Source organism: Oncorhynchus gorbuscha, linkage group LG26, assembly GCF_021184085.1.
Source record: "Oncorhynchus gorbuscha isolate QuinsamMale2020 ecotype Even-year linkage group LG26, OgorEven_v1.0, whole genome shotgun sequence".
Lineage (NCBI taxonomy): Eukaryota > Metazoa > Chordata > Actinopteri > Salmoniformes > Salmonidae > Oncorhynchus > Oncorhynchus gorbuscha.
In genome coordinates, this window is record NC_060198.1 from 41,804,699 (window position 1) to 41,822,660 (window position 17,962).

Here is a 17,962-nt window from a genome sequence, read left to right on the forward strand (position 1 = left end):
CTGGGATGGCAGTCACAACCCTCTCCCATTGGCCAGTAAGGTGGGCGGTGGGGAGATGCACTCTGAACACACCAGGTGGGATCCTCCTCACTCTCTCCAAGCACTCTGGGGATCGCTGCATAATGGAACTTCTAGTCTGAGTAGGGAAAAACACACCAGGCCAGGGAAGAGACTGGATGCCGAGGCTATGTGTCAAAACATAAAACAAGTGCATTTATGTCCCAAGAGCCTCACTTTGTGGCTGTGGGATTTCTTTACTCTAAAATAGCCCAGTGTTGCTATTAACAAAGGTGAATATTGGATGTAGAGAGTTAAACTAGAGGTTCACAAAAAAACAGTATTGAGAGGAAAGTACAATTGTCTGGCTGGTTTTTGGCCTACGTTTCAGCAATTCTACAATGTCTGAGTATCAATATTTTTTTACAGTACTGCCTATCTGGTGTATGTGACAATAAAACATCTATTTTTTCATCAATCTGTCAACGTTGTAACCTCGTTCAGAAGGTCAATGAAAAATAGAGGGTCAAAAAAATAAAAGCTTGGCAAGATCTTCCCATTTCCGGATTTCAATAAAAATTGCCCTATAAAAACACTTTACTTTGAGGTTCTTATATGTTGGCTTTAAAAGTAGATAGAGATTGACCTTGACTGCACCAGGCTTTGCAAAGTGTTTACTTACCCAGCCAGAAATCTATTAGCCGCTGTATGTGTCTGTGTGACTCATCTCTCTGGCTCTTGGGCAAATTCTGAAAGGGTTTAGAAATGTATCCTTCCAGCTTTATGGTATTCTCAGCTAACACAATGTCTGGTCTGCCTGAACCAACTTCCTGTTTTTCATTAACTGGAGATTGAAAGTAATTTAGGACATGCTCTGTTTCTGCATCTCTCTCTCGCTCTCGCTCTCTCTCTCCCTATTCCTCCCCCTTTCTCTCTCACTCTCTTTCTCTCTCCCTCTCACACACCTCAGCATGTTGCAAGATGGAGAGCAATTATGAATAGCACCTGAAGTGTTTTCTAACCATGTGACCTGAAGAGGAAAAACTCCATGCCCTTATTTATGAACAGTAGCTACCCAATGTGAAGACCTACAGTATTTCCCTTCCAGTTGTGAATCAGCCCGGTTCTACTGTAGATGTTCTGCTTCTGCTGTAGAGAGATGAGTCATCAGCCAGTTGGCTGAGGCTGGGGCTGCAGCACCTGCAGACAGTCACCACAGCACAGTCAGACAGTTTTTCATCCTCAGCTTACCCACCACCTAAGAGGGTCACGGCTCTCCGTCTTTGTTGCTGTCAATTATTTTTTACATTGACTCGAACAAGTCTCATGAGCAAACACAAAAAAAGACTCGCCCCTTTGATATGTTTCATGATATATAATATGTTACTTTTATGGCATGACACATGTGCTGTCATCTGGACCCTGATATGTCTTTATACAAGCCTCATAAGATAAATAAAATAATCATCTAGGAAATGATCAACAATAACTGATTTAAAATGACTGGTATCTTGCATAATAATGGAGTGAAATATTTCATGTAGTGAATAGATACAGTAACCTATGCAGGAGACCAACCCCCCACAATTGCTTGTCAGAGGGCTCCCCCTTGTGGAAACATCATGAAGTTAATATACTGCCTCGCCATTAGCATTAACTCCATCAATAAATCAATACTGTTAATTAGTTGTTACCTGAACAATGATGTTAGGGCATATTTAGATGAAACAAACCAATCTATAACTTATCATTTATGTTATTGTTGAGCATCTCTCCTCTAGCAACTTTCCTCCACTTCTGCCTCCCCTGCATCAGAGGGAACAGCAGGCTTCTGTGTTGCTTTACTTTTGTCACTGAGTTCCTGTATGATGTCACAGCTGCGATCCAGACTCTGTCTGAGGTCCAGCAAGTCTCTCTGCATGCCTTCCAGGAGGTCCAGCTTAGACAGCTTCTTGTCAATGGATGACAGCACCTCCTGGTCACCATTATTTATAAGATCCTCCCCAACATCATTCAGCTCTGGCCTGTTGCTGGTGAGACAGTCCTCCTCCTCTACTATGAAAGACCCCATGGTTTTCTTCCACACCATTTCAAAATAGGAGTCAATGAAGGCTTCAAGCTCCTCCAAATTACTGTTCCCCCATTGGTCAATCAAGGCCTGCAGGCCTCCTGTTCTGGCAATCTCCTTGAGGGTCCTGTCCCTCAGCCTGGGGTGTCCAAGGGACTGTATATCCACTATGTCTTCCTGGTTCTTCACCAGCATTCTTTCTGGTTCTTTGGGTTGCTGGACCAGGAGGAGAGCTTGGTGTCCTGGAGAGAACAGGGTGACCGGTTTTCTACCATTCTGTCCATTCCATCTCAGATGATGGCTCTGAGTAGGTCCAGCGTGGAGACAGTCTGGGAGGTTCACCACTAGTGTCTGCCTGCCCCCCATGTTCCACATCAGCCCCTCCTGATTCCCCTGAAGCACACTGGCCATGCTGGACAGAAACCCCTCCACATCCAGGATGGAGTGATTTGCTTCAGTCCACCATCCTCCACTGGCCTCTGGTAGTGCCAACTCCTGTACACCAAAGTCTGGGGCTCCTGAGTCATCTGGGGTTAGAAGGTCCTCTGAACTAGCCACCTCACACGCTGCAACACAAGAGAGCTCTGTCAGAATAAATAGTAAATACATCATGAAATGATGCACTGTAAGTTCTATCTAATAAGCATCAGTCTTTCTTACCATCATGAAAGGGAGCATCTGTGTGGTTTGCTACAAGGACCTCTCTGCCCTCTCCCATCACTCCATCCATCTCTGGCTCATGCATCACTGTGAGACTCTTCCCAACCTGTTCTCTTCTCTGTAGAACCTCCAACCTCTCCTCCACCAGCATCTCCTCTATCTTCTGTAGCAGGTCAGTGACCTGTGCACCAGTCCCCTGGTTCTTACTGTCCAACACGTGGTATCTGTTGCCACACTTCTCAACAAGCCTCTGGAGGGGCTCTCCCTCACTCTCAATGCGCTGCTCGATGGTTGTGTCCCCCAGCCAGTCCCCAAAGGTGAATAGGACCATGGTTCTATTCCATACTTTCTCTCCGAGCGCCTCCAGGTGTTTTTCTGCTGTTCTCCAGACAGTGTGGCTGAAGGAGGAGCTCACATTCACAACCACCAGGACCACAGTTACCCCAGAGGCTGAGGGAGACATCATGGAGCCAGGACCCACTGACAGCCAGTCTGGTGGGTCCAAAACAGTCACAGTCTTACCCCTGACCTTTCCTTGTCCTTCCACACAGTCAGTAGCATGGCACCCTACTTTAAAGTGCTCTCTGCCCAGGATGGTGTTTCCAGCAGAGCTCCTGCCTGTGTTGCGGCCACTCAGCAGCATTATTCTCAGCTCTGAGGGACAGTAGAGCTCCCCTGTCACAAACAAATAAGAATACTGTCATGTATAACACGTCTGCTGTGGACATAAAATGTATGAGTACAAAGTGTTTCATTCACATTGTCAGATTTAAAGCTCTATGAACGAATGGAAAATGTTCATCATAACCATTTCACACCAATATGAATAGAATCAGACACCTAAAGTGCATTTTGAGAGAGATTGATTCAACTCACCTAATAGAGATCTGGCAGTCTCTCTTTGTTTCTGCCTCCTCGTCAGTCTCTCCCCTGCTCTTTTCTGTTCTTCCCTCCTCTTCTCCTCCAACTCCTGCAGAATCCCACCCTCAGTCTTACAGTAACAACTGCTGTTGCATGACATCAGTTCCTCAATCTTTCTCATCAGTTCCGTAACCTGAAATCCTGAGTTGCTTCTATTGTTGAGGACATGATACCTGTTGCCACACTTCTCCACAAGCCACTGGAGGGCCTCCCCCTCACTCTCAATGTGCTGCTCGATGGTTGTGTCTCCCAGCCAGTCCCCAAAGTTGAACAGGACGATGATGTGAGCCCAGACTGTGTCTGTGATGAGCTCTAGGTGCTCCTGCACAGCTCTCCTGTAGGTCTCTGTGAAGGACCGGTCCACACGCACCATCAGCAGGAGGGCATGTGGACCAGGGGAGCAAAGAGATACACTACACACTATCTCCTGTCTGTCAAAAACAGGACTATCCTGAGAGAAGTAATTCATCCACCAGCCTGGAGTGTCCACTACAGTGACTTGTCTCCCGGCAACATCCCCTGCTCCCACCATGCATTGCGCTGTTCTCCTTCTGACCTGAAAGCTTCCTCCTTGACCCAGGATGGTGTTTCCTGCTGAACTCTTCCCTGAGCCCCGAGCTCCAAGCAGCACGACTCTGATATCGGAGAGATGACATGAATCCCCTGGTAGAAAAGAAGGTAACAATGCAACATCATAATAGATAGTGATTTACGCTGTCATTTTTTACAAGGAGCACATGGGTGCCTAAATATTGTTTTATTTTTAAATTCACCTTTATTTAACCAGGTAGGCCAGTTGAGAACAAGTTCTCATTTACAACTGCGACCTGGCCAAGATAAAGCAAAGCAGTTCGACACAAACAACAACACAGAGTTACATATGGAATAAACAAAAGTACAGTCAATAACACAATAGAAAAAAATCTGTATACAGTGTGTGCAAATGGCGTAAGGAGGTAAGGCAATAAATAGGCCATAGTAGCGAAGTAATTACAATTTAGAAAATGAACAAGGGAGTGATGATGTGTAAGTAGAAATACTGGTGTGCAAAAGACAAAAAAGTAAATAAAAACAATATGGGGATGAGGTAGGTAGTTTGATTGGCTATTTACAGATTGACTATGTACAGCTGCAGTGATCGGTAAGCTGCTCAGATAGCTGATGCTTAAAGTTAGTGAGGGAGATATAAGTCTCCAACTTCAGCGATTTTTGCAATTCGTTCCAGTCATTGGCAGCAGAGAACTGGAAGGAAAGGCGGCCAAAGGAGGTGTTGGCTTTGGGGGTGACCAGTGAGATATACCTGCTGGAACGCGTGCTACTATGTTGTTATGGTGACCAGTGAGCTGAGATAAGGCGGAGCTTTATCTACCAAAGACTTTTTGATGACCTGGAGCCAGTGGGTCTGGCGAGGAATATGTAGCGAGGGCCAGCCGACGACAGCATACAGGTCGCAGTGGTGGGTGGTATATGGGGCTTTGGTGACAAAACGGATGGCACTGTGATAGACTGCATCAAGTTTGCTGAGTAGAGTGTTGGAGGCTATTTGGTAAATGACATCGCCGAAGTCGAGGATCGGTAGGATAGTCAATTTTACGAGGGTATGTTTGGCAGCATGAGTGAAGGAGGCTTGGTTGCGAAATAGAAAGCCGATTCTAGATCAATTTTGGATTGGAGATGTATAATATGAATCTGGAAGGAGATTTTACAGTCTAGCCAGACACCTAGGTATTTGTAGTTGTCCACATATTACATAATAATACAGCTAGAATCCTTCATTTCAGAATTCCACAGCAAAATATTTTGGCATATATGTGAGTAAAATGGTCGCACTGTAGAGCCCTGATAGAACAGAAATATTCTAAAATCTACTGTTGGCAATATGGCAAAGCATTGTGTTCTAAGAACCATCTCAGTGATAACTCACCATTGAGCAGAGATCTCTGTTTCTGCATCTTCATCAATCTCTGCTGAGCCCTTTGCTCCACTATCCTCTTCTTTTCCTCCACCTCTTGTAAAAGCAGTCCCTCCATTTTAAAATAGCTATCACTATTTTCTGTCACCATTCTCTGCATCTTCCTGAACAGCTCTGTGACCTGATTTCCACCTGGTCCACTCTTCATGTTGAGGCAGTGATACCTATGACTGCATTTCTCCACCAGCCACAGGGGGGCTGTGCCTCCTCTCTTGACTTGCTGCTCCATGTGCAGGTGTCCAGGCCAGTCCCTGCAGGTGAAGAGGACCATACAGTGACTCCACACTCTCTCACTGAGGAGGGCCAGGTGCTCCTCTACAGCCCTGCGACGCTTCTCACAGAACACAGAGTGTGTCTTAATGACGATAAGGAAAATATGGGGTCCTGGGGTGCACAGAGAGACACTGCGCACTATCTCCCTTTTCACCAGCTGAGGCGTGTCCTGCACCTTGAAGTCACACCACCAGCCAGGTGTGTCCACCACAGTAACCCACCCACCTGCCACCTCTCCCACCCTCCTAGAGCACGTGGTCCGCTCCTTGATGACAAACTCCTCCCTGTCCAGCAGCACATTTCCCACTTCGCTCTTCCCAGAGTTTCTGCCGCCAAGAAGGATAACTTTCAGGTCTGAGAGCGACACAAATAAGAGACGTGAGAGACAGAGTTGCTGTTCATGCTAGTGCACATTTTGTGTTATACTGCCTGACATTAGGCTTCCATTTTAAAGGGACTGTCATTCCCACAATGATTAACAAATAAATTGTAAAAAACACACACGTACAGTCACAAGTACATACACAAACACACACACGTAGTCACAAGTACATACACAAACACACACACGTAGTCACAAGTACATACACAAACACACACACGTAGTCACAAGTACATACACAAACACACACACGTAGTCACAAGTACACACACAAACACACACACGTAGTCACAAGTACACACACAAAAACACACACGTAGTCACAAGTACACTCACAAACACACACATGTAGTCACAAGTACACACACAAACACACACACGTAGTCACAAGTACACACACAAACACACACACGTAGTCACAAGTACACACACAAACACACACACGTAGTCACAAGTACACATACAAACACAAACCTGTACAGTCACAAGTACATATATAAACACACAGACACAGATAACATGCACCTGTGTGTGTTTTACACCACTATGAAACTACTGATAATGTGGTGTATTGACAACTTGATCAGATGTCTGTCACATGTTGCTTTATCACACACAGTATGTACCTGCTACACACAGTATGTACCTGCTACACACAGTATGTACCTGCCACACACAGTATGTACCTGCCACACACAATATGTACCTGCCACACACAGTATGTACCTGCCACACACAGTATGTACCTGCTACACACAGTGTGTACCTGCAAACACAATATGTACCTGCTACACACAGTATACATACAGTACATGGGGATAACATAAAAACATGAATAGTTGCTATAAGTAATGGTAATGTTGCCTAGAAATATCACTACACACACCACATTGATAGAAGAGGGCAGTTAATCATCTTAACTTACATTAAACTGGCCATGTAAGGGTTAGAGTAATACTTTTACACTGATTATTAAAAACAACTTCACAAGCCATGTGTAAATTGTCCTTTATATACAGTACAATCTTTTTCTCAAGTTGATATGTAAGACAATTCAGATGAAAAAAACTTACCACATGTTGATGAATCTCTGGTTGCCATTTCTCTTGATCTTAAGCTGTATCTGTGCTTAGTTTCTCCCCAAAATTGTTCCAATCCAACTAATTTTAGTCATCATCCCCAATAACAGTCCTTTTACTTCTGGCTTACAACAAGTTCCTGAAAGACTGGGGTGTAGCTTTTACTCTGAAGGGAGTGGACACTTGCCTTGATGACTTGTGATGTCTTTATGAGTCTGAAGGTGGGCAGTAATAAGCAGTAATAATGTTGTGTTTATAACCAAATGGGAAGATGGTAATTACGAGTTGTGAAGTTGTAAATATGAATTGAATGCATGAGAATTAACTGAGAATAAAAATGGGTTTAGTAGAAAGCATATTATTCAGTAGACATTCCTATCGGTCCTAGACTATGGCGACATCATCTATATAAATGCAGCTGCCACTTCATTAAAGCTGTTAGTTGCAGCTTATAATAGCGCACTGCGATTTATTTAGTACTCATCACTGAATTCTCTACTAGAATGTTGGTTGGCCCTCTTTGATGTCACGTAGGTTGATATATTGTTACGTTTTAATTTATAAAGCTCTTTTACAAAAAGACCCACTGTACTTAACATCATTACTAAACTTTAGACATACGAGCTACCACACCCGGTTTCAGGGATGGCTAACTCTGGAAATTCCTTTGGTCTCTACTGAGTTTTCTTGCACCTTAATTGTGGAACAATTGGTCTCTAGGCCAATTTAGAAAGCTGATTGAGGACCTTATTACTGATGAATGTGTTTGTTTTTTATGACTGTGTTTTTCTTTCTGCTTGCATTTTGTATTTACATTTTGATGTGTGTATTTTCTGTAATTCAAGGCTAATCTGTAAAATAAACTTTGGTCTCAATATGACTCACTGATAAAATAAAGTTAAATTAAAAAGAAAATGTACTTCCGAAAATGCTGGTATCAAGGTATTTTCCTTAGTAGGTGATGTCAGAGTTCAGCATGTGGGAGAAGTTAGAGCTCAGGGATGACAGATGAGCTTCCCAATAGTAATTACCAGTTGGAGGGCCATTCAACTGGATCTTTACCAGTTGTATATGTGGTAAATACTACTTTCCCACTTGGTTATAAATGCAGGAGCCAGCCATTTATTGCAGTTAAAGAGACACGCCACTCCTCTGAGTCAGCATGCCTTGTAAAAGTAAAAGATAAGGAAGAAAAATACCCAACTTTATGACATGACTCATCCGTCTGAGTTTGTCATCTGCCCAGCCCACCTTTGTCATTGATGCAGTACATCTGTACAGTTATTATCTTATGTTGACTTGCCCATTACTGAGAGTCAAGTATCTACATCATGTTGTTAAGCATGTCTTAATTAATTGGTGCAGTCTAAAAACTGCAATCTTGCATACCAAACATTAATTTTGACAGCATTCCTAGAAAGCAAAATGGCAAACTTTGCAATGGACAGAGAATTGTCCATTGTTTTAAAATACTGCTACTGCAATTGTTATTTTTCTACAAAGTTGGATTGTTCATTACAGTGTCACCAATAACGACCCAAACCTCACCTATATGTCTATAGTATTTGCCATTCAAACAGATTATCAGTAATCTCAAAGAAGGAAAGTAGAAAGGAAGGATGCATTTCACAAGTATTGGAGCAGGTCCCTGCTAGTATTTTCTTCCTGCTTTTTCTCGCTCCTCCCACCAAAAGCATTTATCTGTTCATACGCTTCAGCAAGCTAGTTAGCCTTTTTAGCATCTGTGTTACACAATCGTGTCTGTAGGTCAAACTTGAATCAGCTTATCGAGAAGAAGGAACGAGCAAGCTAGCTAGTTTCTTCAACAGCCATGGGTGTGCAAGTCAAAGTCGAATACTGGTATGTTTATTTTCCATTTATTGGATTATTCGACTTTTTTAAAAGCAGCTCCCATGCGTTTTAGGTAGCTACTGTAGCTACAGAAGCTAACAGCTCGAACCAGCCATCTTCATAGCGCAGAGTACCCACTCTTTTATTATGAAACAGGCTATGTTTTATGCTAGCTAACGTTAGTTGATAAATGTTTACCATAGATATTGCTTGACCATTTTCCCCCAACTACTTTAGGGTTAATTATTCATCACTAAGCTATGTTTTTGTTTTGTCGTCCTTAGCGGTGGATGAGGGTACGAGCCCCGCTATCAGGAGCTCGCGCGGGTTGTCACCGCGGAATTCACTGAAGCGGAAGTGTCGGGCTTCGTAGGAAGGCAAGGTAAGTTGGTCCTGTCCACATAGCCTACTACAGACAATACAGGTACGTACAGTGTTGGTAAGTACACTAACAATGTAAAGCATTTTGACATCGTTACATGTTCTTTCTCACTGGACAGTTTATTAGAGAGGTGTGTGTCACCCTCATGCCGGGTTAGTGTACAGCACATATGTCAGAGTCAAGGCCCGCGGGCCACATCCGGCCCGCGAGAAGGTTTTTTACGGCCCCTGGGATGATCTTGATTTGTTATTAGAACCGGCCCGCAGACCGCAGCAAGCCGGCAGCCCGCACCAATACTACATTTCCCGCACCAATACTACATTTCCCACAATGCAACGGTGACGCACCGAGCAGTAGGCTGCTTCATTTCAATATTTATTGGCACAGCAGTTGTCAGCATCACAGTAAAATTAACTTTCAGATACCCATCAAAAATGGCAAAACGGAAGGTGGACACTGAGAACCGGGGGGTTTCAAACAAGGTGGGAGTCGGAGTATTTGTTCACGGAGGTAGCTGGAAAACCTGTGTGTCTTCTGTGTGGAGAAAGTGTGGCGGTACTGAAAGAGTATAATCTGAGACGACATTATGAAACGAAACACGCGGACAAAAACAAGAATATGGACATGGAACAAAGGCTACAAAAGGCAGAGGAATTAAAACGAGGCCTCAAATCTCGACAGGCTCTGTTCAAAAAAGCCAAATCACAAGGCCAGGCTGCTGTCAAGGCCAGTTTTATTTTGGCAGAAGAGATCGCTAAATCAGCCCGGCCATTTACGGAGGGGGATTTCATCAAAAACTGCATGATTAAAGTTTGTGACAAAGTTTGCCCAGAAAAAAGGCAACTCTTTTTAAATGTGAGTCTGAGCAGAAACACCATTGCCGAGAGAGTAGACCAGTTGTCCATCAATCTAAAAGAGCAGCTTGTGAAAAAGGGAAAAGATTTCATTGCATATTCCTTGGCTGTGGATGAGAGCACCGACATTTCTGACATTGCCCAGTTGTCAATTTTCATCCGCGGAGTGGACTCCAGCCTAAGCGTGACAGAGGAGTTTTTGGCTTTACGTCCTATGCATGGCACAACTACGGGGCATGATTTGTATGAAGAGGTGTCAAGATGTGTAAATGAGATGGAGCTGCCTTGGGAAAAACTCGTGGGTTTGACAACCGACGGAGCACCTGCGTTGTGTGGACACAGGAGCGGACTGGTAGCGAAGATACGGGAAAAGATGCAAGAGGAAAACGCGACAGGTGAGCTGACAGCTTATCATTGTATCATACACCAGGAAGCGTTGTGCGGTAAAGCCTTGAAAATGGAGCATGTAATGAGCATCATCACGCGCACAGTTAACTTTATCAGAGCCAAAGGTTTGAATCACCGCCAGTTCAAGGCATTTCTGACGGAGTTAGAAACGGAGCATGGTGATTTGCCTTATCACACAGAGGTGCGATGGCTAAGCCAGGGAAAGGTGCTTCAAAGATGTTTCGAGCTTCGTGAGGAGATTTGTCTGTTCTTGGACAGCAAAGGGAAAGACACAACACAACTCCGAGACGAAATGTTTCTGTGTGAAATGGCTTTTCTGTGTGACATTACGAGTCATCTGAATGCAATGAACTTGCAGCTGCAGGGTCGGGATCGTGTCATCTCTGATATGTACAGTACAGTGAAGGCATTTAAAACCAAACTGACTCTGTGGGAGACGCAGATGCGGAAAGAAAATTTGAGCCACTTTCCCAGCTGCCAGACCATGAAAGAGAAGCTCTCTACCAGTGCGTTCCCGAGCGCACAGTTGGCTGATAAAATAGGTATGCTTGCCGCTGACTTTCGACGCCGATTTGCTGACTTTGAAGCACAAAAAAGCAGGTTGGAACTGCTCGGTAACCCATTTGCTGTTGACGTGGAAAGCTCACCACCAAACCTCCAAATGGAGTTGATTGACCTCCAATGCAATGATGCACTGAGGGCAAAATATGCGGCAGTGGGTGCTGCGGAGTTCGCCCGTTTCCTCCCCCGACACAATGCCCCAGCTGCGCATCCAGGCTGCTCAAACGTTGTCTATGTTTGGCAGCACATACCTGTGTGAACAACTGTTTTCTTTGATGAACTTGAACAAAACATCACACAGAAGTCGACTTACTGCTGAACACCTCCACTCAATTCTGAGGATTTCCTCAGCTCAGAGCCTTACCCCGAACATTGATGAACTTGTGGAAAAGATGGGACACCACCAAGTATCACCCTCAACCTCAAACAAGTGAACATTACTGTGCAATCACATATTTAGAGTTTTTACTCAGTTCAAGTTTAAAAGTTAAAGTTTAATATTTGTTTTCACTGCATGTTACTTCTCCTTAAACAAAGTGTTGTTTTTGATTAATAGATTTTTGCACTTTATTTTATTGTATTTCAATCCAATTATATTTTAAAAATATTTCAGTTGAGTGGATGATAGAAAATTGCTATTATTGTTTTTTTCTTTGAAGTAAATTTAGCCCACTTTTGCTAAAATAGAAAATATAGGCTACTGATGGTGCCTTGAATACCGGTTTCTTTCATTTAATGTTCATGTTATGGGGATTTTTATATAAAGGAAATTTGTCTTTTGTGTCTGTTGAAAATTAAAGATTACTGACAGAGCCATAAGAAAATATTGCTTTATTTATCTGATCATATTGGAATATATTTGTTAGGTTTTCAGTAGGTTCAATTAGGTTCACTAGACTATATGCGTCATTTAAAAAAATTTCAATGAACATTCGAACAGTCCGGCCCTCGGCTTGTAGCTAAATTTTTTATTTGGCCCTCCGTCCATTTGACTTTGACACCCCTGCCCTAGACACTGTTGTCTTGAAAAGCCCAGGAGGCCGTTTCTGAGATGCTCGATCCGATGTGTTTGGCACCGACGATCATACCGCACTCAAAGTCACTTAGGTCACTCATTTGGCCCATTCTTCTAACATCCAATCGCACATTAACTGAATGCTTCTGCCGGTCTGCCTGCTTTATATAGCTAGCCACGGCCACATGGCTCACTGTCTGTAGAAGTGAACCATTTTCTTGAACATGGTGGTGTACCTAATAACCTGGCTGGTGAGTGTATGTTTCTACTATATTCTCAGACTACATTGTTTTCCTTGATTTGATGCTTTTGTTTCTGCAGGCAGTTTTGAGATTGAGATCAACGGGCAAGTAGTTTTCTCCAAGCTCGAAACAAGTGGCTTCCCATATGAAGACGACGTAAGTTGTTAACTTCTTATAAGGCTGTCATTTTAATGTCTGACAAACTGTGTGTCAACTGCCAATGACTACCCCCAATGCCACAAGATGTCTTGTCCCCCTGCAGATCATGGACGCTATACAGAAAGCTCATGATGGCAAGCCAGTGGAGAAGATCACCAAGAGCCGCCCGCCTTGTGTCATCCTGTAGATCTCCTCTCCCTCTATTCTCCAACCCTGCCCTATCCTGACAGCGGTATGCTGAAGACAGTGTGCATCCATCACTGCCACTGTCATTACTCACTCAGCCTTTGCACTAACCGGGCATGAGGGTGACACACAACTCTCTGTTGAAACTACACTAGCAGAGTTGGACTAAGACCGCTGTCTTTGATTTAGAGTACAACCTGTCGTAAGGTTTTGTTGTGCCTTCTCTCTCCCCTCTTTCTCTGCTCCCATTGAGGTGTTCCAGGACTTATATGATTACTGTAGCCCAAAGTTGAATGTTTATAGTATGATGACCCCAGTCCTGGCAGCTCCTATGTTATGGGATCAGAGAAATGGAGGAGACCGTAAGATCGAGGGGCAGACGGGTTGAGGGGAGCACCCTATTTTATTCCGAAAGCCTCATTGCCTGGCAGACAGTTACTGCCTGATTGTTCTAATTCCTCTCAAATAATACAGCACCATCATTGGCCAGACATAAACAAAGTTTTGATGAACGTGAAAGATAAATGTTATTGAGTACCAAAAGAAAGAAAGGAAGGAGCTCAATTATTTTCAGCCCTCTGTGAAAATAATTCTATCACCTTGCTCTAAGCATCATAAGCCCTGTTTCACAACTTGTATCCTGTACCCTACTATGATGATGAACGTGCTGCTTGAACCTGTCAATGCAATGTTTGTCAATGTATTTACTAAGATGTGTTCTAAAGTGAAGACACTTTAAACAAGGTTGAAGCTTAGACTATTAAAAGTTTTTTTTTTTGTATTCAGTTCTGTCACTACAACTTTTATGTATCTTTAAAACTAGTGTATCAATGTCAGAACTTGGATGTAATCAGGGTTTTTTTTTCTTCAGTTTTGTCCATCTATAGCTAATCTGCCTGGAACATTCCAGGCAGTGTCTTTAACAGTGAACTATATCTCTGTTTTGAACTGTTCTCTTTAGCCGAAACATGAGAAACACCGTAGTAACCAAACCTTGTGAATTTGCAATTGTATACTGTCACTGAATCATAGATAATGCATTTTCATTGACTCAGTGGCTTTTATATATGATCAGCTGAACTGTTAGTAGAGCTGACCTTGCAGGTAGATAATAAATCCTAAGTTGTTTTGAAAGCCATCTCTCACTGGTCTGTCTATCACTAACGATACCTCATCAGCCCCTGTTTATGTGCACAGTTTATTGAATATCATCTCTGAATACAATTTTTTTCTGTTGCCCAGGGCTGTCAAGTATGATACCCATTAGGAGAACTTCTATCATAAAATAAAGTTATGGATTATTTAACTCTATAAATATGTTAGTATTGTTTTAACGTGTCATGCTCAAAACTACTTAGCATGTTTTTTCTTCTCTTTGTTTCACTTCTGTAATAACTACTCGACTCCATTAGAATGGAGAACATGTCAGTTCTAAAGGGCTATGTAACACCATATTATTAGAGTATTGGCTCATTCACAGGTCTGAACTCTCCATACAGTACATCCCCATGGCAACATAGCACCTCAGGTGTGTTACTCAAGTCTCAGTAATTACTCACTTGTTGATGCTCACATTCAGACATCGAATGCCACTGTCATGTGATCATTCTATAGGGGGAACAGCTGTAGGCTACACCCACGCTGTAATGTCAACAGAGCCAGCCATGACAACTGCAGTAGGAAGAGAAAAGCCTTTGGAGCAAGAAGCATCTTGGTACGTTTCATACATTTCGCCTGCATTGATCAAACCCTGCTGACTGGCTACCGTAAAGTGTGTCAGAGTTTTTCTTCCTGTATTGAATGTGTTAAGCAGGTTTGCAGTCAATTTTAATTAATTTGATTCAGGAAGTAAACTGAAATTATAATTCCACATTGAATAGATGTTCAGGGCAATTGGAATTTACATTTCAGATTTCTTCCTGAATTAACTGGTGTTCAGCTCAAAATACCAGTGCCATCAAGCTAGCTATGTACTTCTGTTAACTGAAATGTTTCCAAGTCACTCTAGAATAGATCCTCTCAGATATGACATTTTGTGGAGGTGTTGTTCCTGCATGTTATGGTCTTGACACTACACACATGGAATCCAATACCCTGCCCAGCTATATTATTGTCTCAATACACGTTTCAATGTTTTCCTAGAACTTATCCATTACTAAAGAACGGGATAGAAACTTCAAATAACTCAGGATGATGAGCCTTTGGTGTCTCGATTGTCAATGTTTTTTGTTTTCGCAATGTTTTATTGTTTTACATGAAAAAACAGTTAACTATCATGTAGTAACTTGCCTGTTTCAGTTGATCACTGGCCCAACCCTACCTGGGACAGTAAAGATGTAATCCAATATACCCTCTTAGATTTACTCATAACTAAGGAGGCAGGTTACGATTGCTCCTATTTTCATATTGAGGTTTCTTACTCCTCCAACCTCAGTCAAAACACCTCTACGTCAGCAAAGCACAAGAAAGGAGTGAGGAGAAGAATCTGGGTCAAAAGCCATGGGTGTGGTGCAGATCAGAGTGGAGTACTGGTAGGTTTATATTCATTTATATTTGGGAGGATGCGTTTGTTTAACAAAGAGGCCGGAAACTGGAAGTCATGGAACATTTCCATTATGCAAACTATGTAAATATTGCAACTGCCATACCTTTTAACACTCAGGTTGAGTCTTTATGTTGTTTGTTTTTATGTCATTTTAATTATCGCAGTTTTGGTTTTCTATCACTGTTTCAGTGGCCAGTGAGGGTACGAGCCCCGCTACAAAAAACTTCAGCAGGCTGTCGCTGTGGAGTTTCCTGAGGTGGAGGTGTCAGGCTTTGTAGGACGAAAAGGTCAGCTGGATAACCAATCACATGTATTTTATAAAGCCATTTTTACATCAGCAGTTGTCACAGAGTGCTATACAGAAACCCAGCCTAAAACCCCAAAAAGCAAGCAATGCAGAAGCACAGTGGCTACAGTGAAATGTATTGTAATATATGTTGTAATATTTACCTATTCTTTTTGGTAAAATACCAGTTTTCGTGCCTGTTTTGTGTATGTGTCCATCAAGGTTAAACCTACATTTGTTTTGAAGAGAAGTATGATGCTGTTGTTTCTGCAGGCAGTTTTGAGTTGGAGATCAACGGGGAGCTGGTCTTCTCCAAGCTGGAAACAGGTGGCTTCCCCATGGAACAGGATGTGAGTACTGGAAGCTTTCTCCTCTGAAGTTGCAGAACTGTCAACTTCAGCCAGTTTGTTTGCATCACTGAAATTGACACATGTTTTGAAATCGACACAAATGGTCTCAACAATGTGTATGCCCCTTCAGGTCAGGGACGCTCTCCAGAACACCTATGATGGCAAGCAAGTGGAAAAGTGGACCAGAAATCGCCCACCTTGTGTCATGCTGTAGATCTCAATTCCCTCCATCCTCCAATAGTTATTACTCAGATCAATGCTGCTGTCTGTCACCACTCACACAGCAGAGACTCCTTTCTGTTCCTTCTCTCTCTCTGCTCCCATTGAGGTGTTCCAGGACTTATATGATTACTGTAGACCAAAGCTGAAAGGTTTATAGTATGATGACCCCAGTCCTGGCAGCTCCTATGTTATGGGATCAGAGAGGACATGGGAAGACTGGTTTGGTGGAACTTCCTTATTCCAGATCTTCTATGCCTATCTGTTTACAGCACCATCATCAGCCAGATAAACAATTTGAGCTGCTAAAGCCTGTCTCGCGTTGTGTTTCTGTGTATTGATCTCCCATATTGCAACTGATGCTTTGCAATTAGCTTTAAGTAGAACTCGTCAGTTGAGTAGATTAATTGCTAGTTATGGTAATGAAGGCCACCACCCACTGGTCTATCTGCTACACTAACGAGACATCAGCCCATGATCATTACATGCCATTTGAATTATCATTGCTGAATACTGTTAATGATTGCTGATGACAATGTTTGATACCCACTGGGAGGACTTCAATCTCAAAATAAAATGACATTGTTCGTTTTCTTCCTAATTGTTGTCATGTTCAGAACCCAGGCTTTACTGGCAACACAGGAGGAAGGAGGAGACCGCAACCCATACAGACACTTGTTTTCACTGAGGCACATTTGTACACTAGAGGGTGACACAGGCAAAATCCTTTGCCTACAGTTTTGTATTACTTGCCATACTCAACTCAGCATTAAAAAGTCCTATTCTGTAAAGTGATATTTGTTGAATTAGTTTTCACATTTATTTGACTTCTACAGTATGTTCTGCGCAGTGTACTGTCTGTTGAATTCCTTTTGCTTGGTTGATGGTTTTGCACTTTGGCCCTTCATGAGTTTCTGCTCTTTGGGCGGTAAGTGGCTGACACTGGCTAGGTGGGTCCAGGGTACAGGCTCTGGTAAGGAGTGATAATTCATGCAAGCCTGCTTGCTCTATGCCTGATAGAGCCTATCGTCTCAGTCTATGAGCTCCATAGTACTGTCACCGTCTGCCGCCCATTTTGTGCCAAACAATTCCCCCATTAGGACTTTATGAATTGAAGCATTCAACATTAGCATTGTGTAATTCATATATGATTGGGTTGCCATGATAATTTTTGCAAGAGACCCTCCATACCAGTCAACAGTAATTTCTCAACTCTGTGAAGTATGAATTTTAATAGTGTTATTGGTTTGTCATGTGATTTGTTAAAGGAGAGTCCCTCCTGCATCGGTTTTGATCAATTTTGAAGCTGGTAAGTGACTGTATGTCACAAGAAGGATGCAACCAACAGCCTCTTTAGTTTGTCAATATTGTAGCTAATGCCAGGAATACAGTGTTCCTTGCGGGGATTGAACCGAGGACACCATGACTCCCAAGAGAAACAACCCCAAGAGAATAACGTCCTCATCTATGTTCTGCATATTACGTATGATAATGCTAAAGAGGTACAGTACAGGGGCATATGGACACAAATTGAATGGGAAATAGCATAGGC

At 42.8% G+C, this 17,962-nt stretch overlaps 1 protein-coding gene and 2 pseudogenes across 4 annotated transcripts; 2 read left to right on the forward strand and 1 right to left on the reverse strand.

Annotated features, from left to right (window-relative positions):
• Positions 1–1,357: 1,357 nt before the first annotated feature.
• On the reverse strand, positions 1,358–7,538 carry LOC124016537 (GTPase IMAP family member 8-like). 3 transcript variants are annotated; one of them, XM_046332125.1, is made up of 6 exons: positions 7,347–7,538; positions 6,117–6,245; positions 5,571–5,869; positions 3,602–4,309; positions 2,726–3,400; positions 1,358–2,631 (listed from the first exon to the last, which is right to left on the reverse strand). In XM_046332125.1, the coding sequence occupies exons 3-6, from the start codon at positions 5,845–5,847 to the stop codon at positions 1,775–1,777; spliced, it is 2,517 nt and encodes an 838-aa protein (XP_046188081.1). In that variant the 5' UTR covers positions 5,848–5,869; positions 6,117–6,245; positions 7,347–7,538; the 3' UTR covers positions 1,358–1,774. The 3 variants fall into 3 exon arrangements, with proteins under 3 accessions (XP_046188081.1, XP_046188080.1, XP_046188082.1); XM_046332124.1 differs by lacking the exon at positions 6,117–6,245; XM_046332126.1 differs by lacking the exons at positions 5,571–5,869; positions 6,117–6,245; positions 7,347–7,538 and adding an exon at positions 4,420–4,474.
• Positions 7,539–9,035: 1,497 nt separating this feature from the next.
• On the forward strand, positions 9,036–14,148 carry LOC124015612 (annotated as a pseudogene). The gene is made up of 4 exons (XR_006835196.1): positions 9,036–9,212; positions 9,488–9,585; positions 12,745–12,821; positions 12,928–14,148. The product of XR_006835196.1 is annotated as a migration and invasion enhancer 1-like (transcript).
• A 506-nt stretch (positions 14,149–14,654) lies between these two features.
• Positions 14,655–17,011, forward strand: LOC124016301 (annotated as a pseudogene).
• Positions 17,012–17,962: the final 951 nt, after the last annotated feature.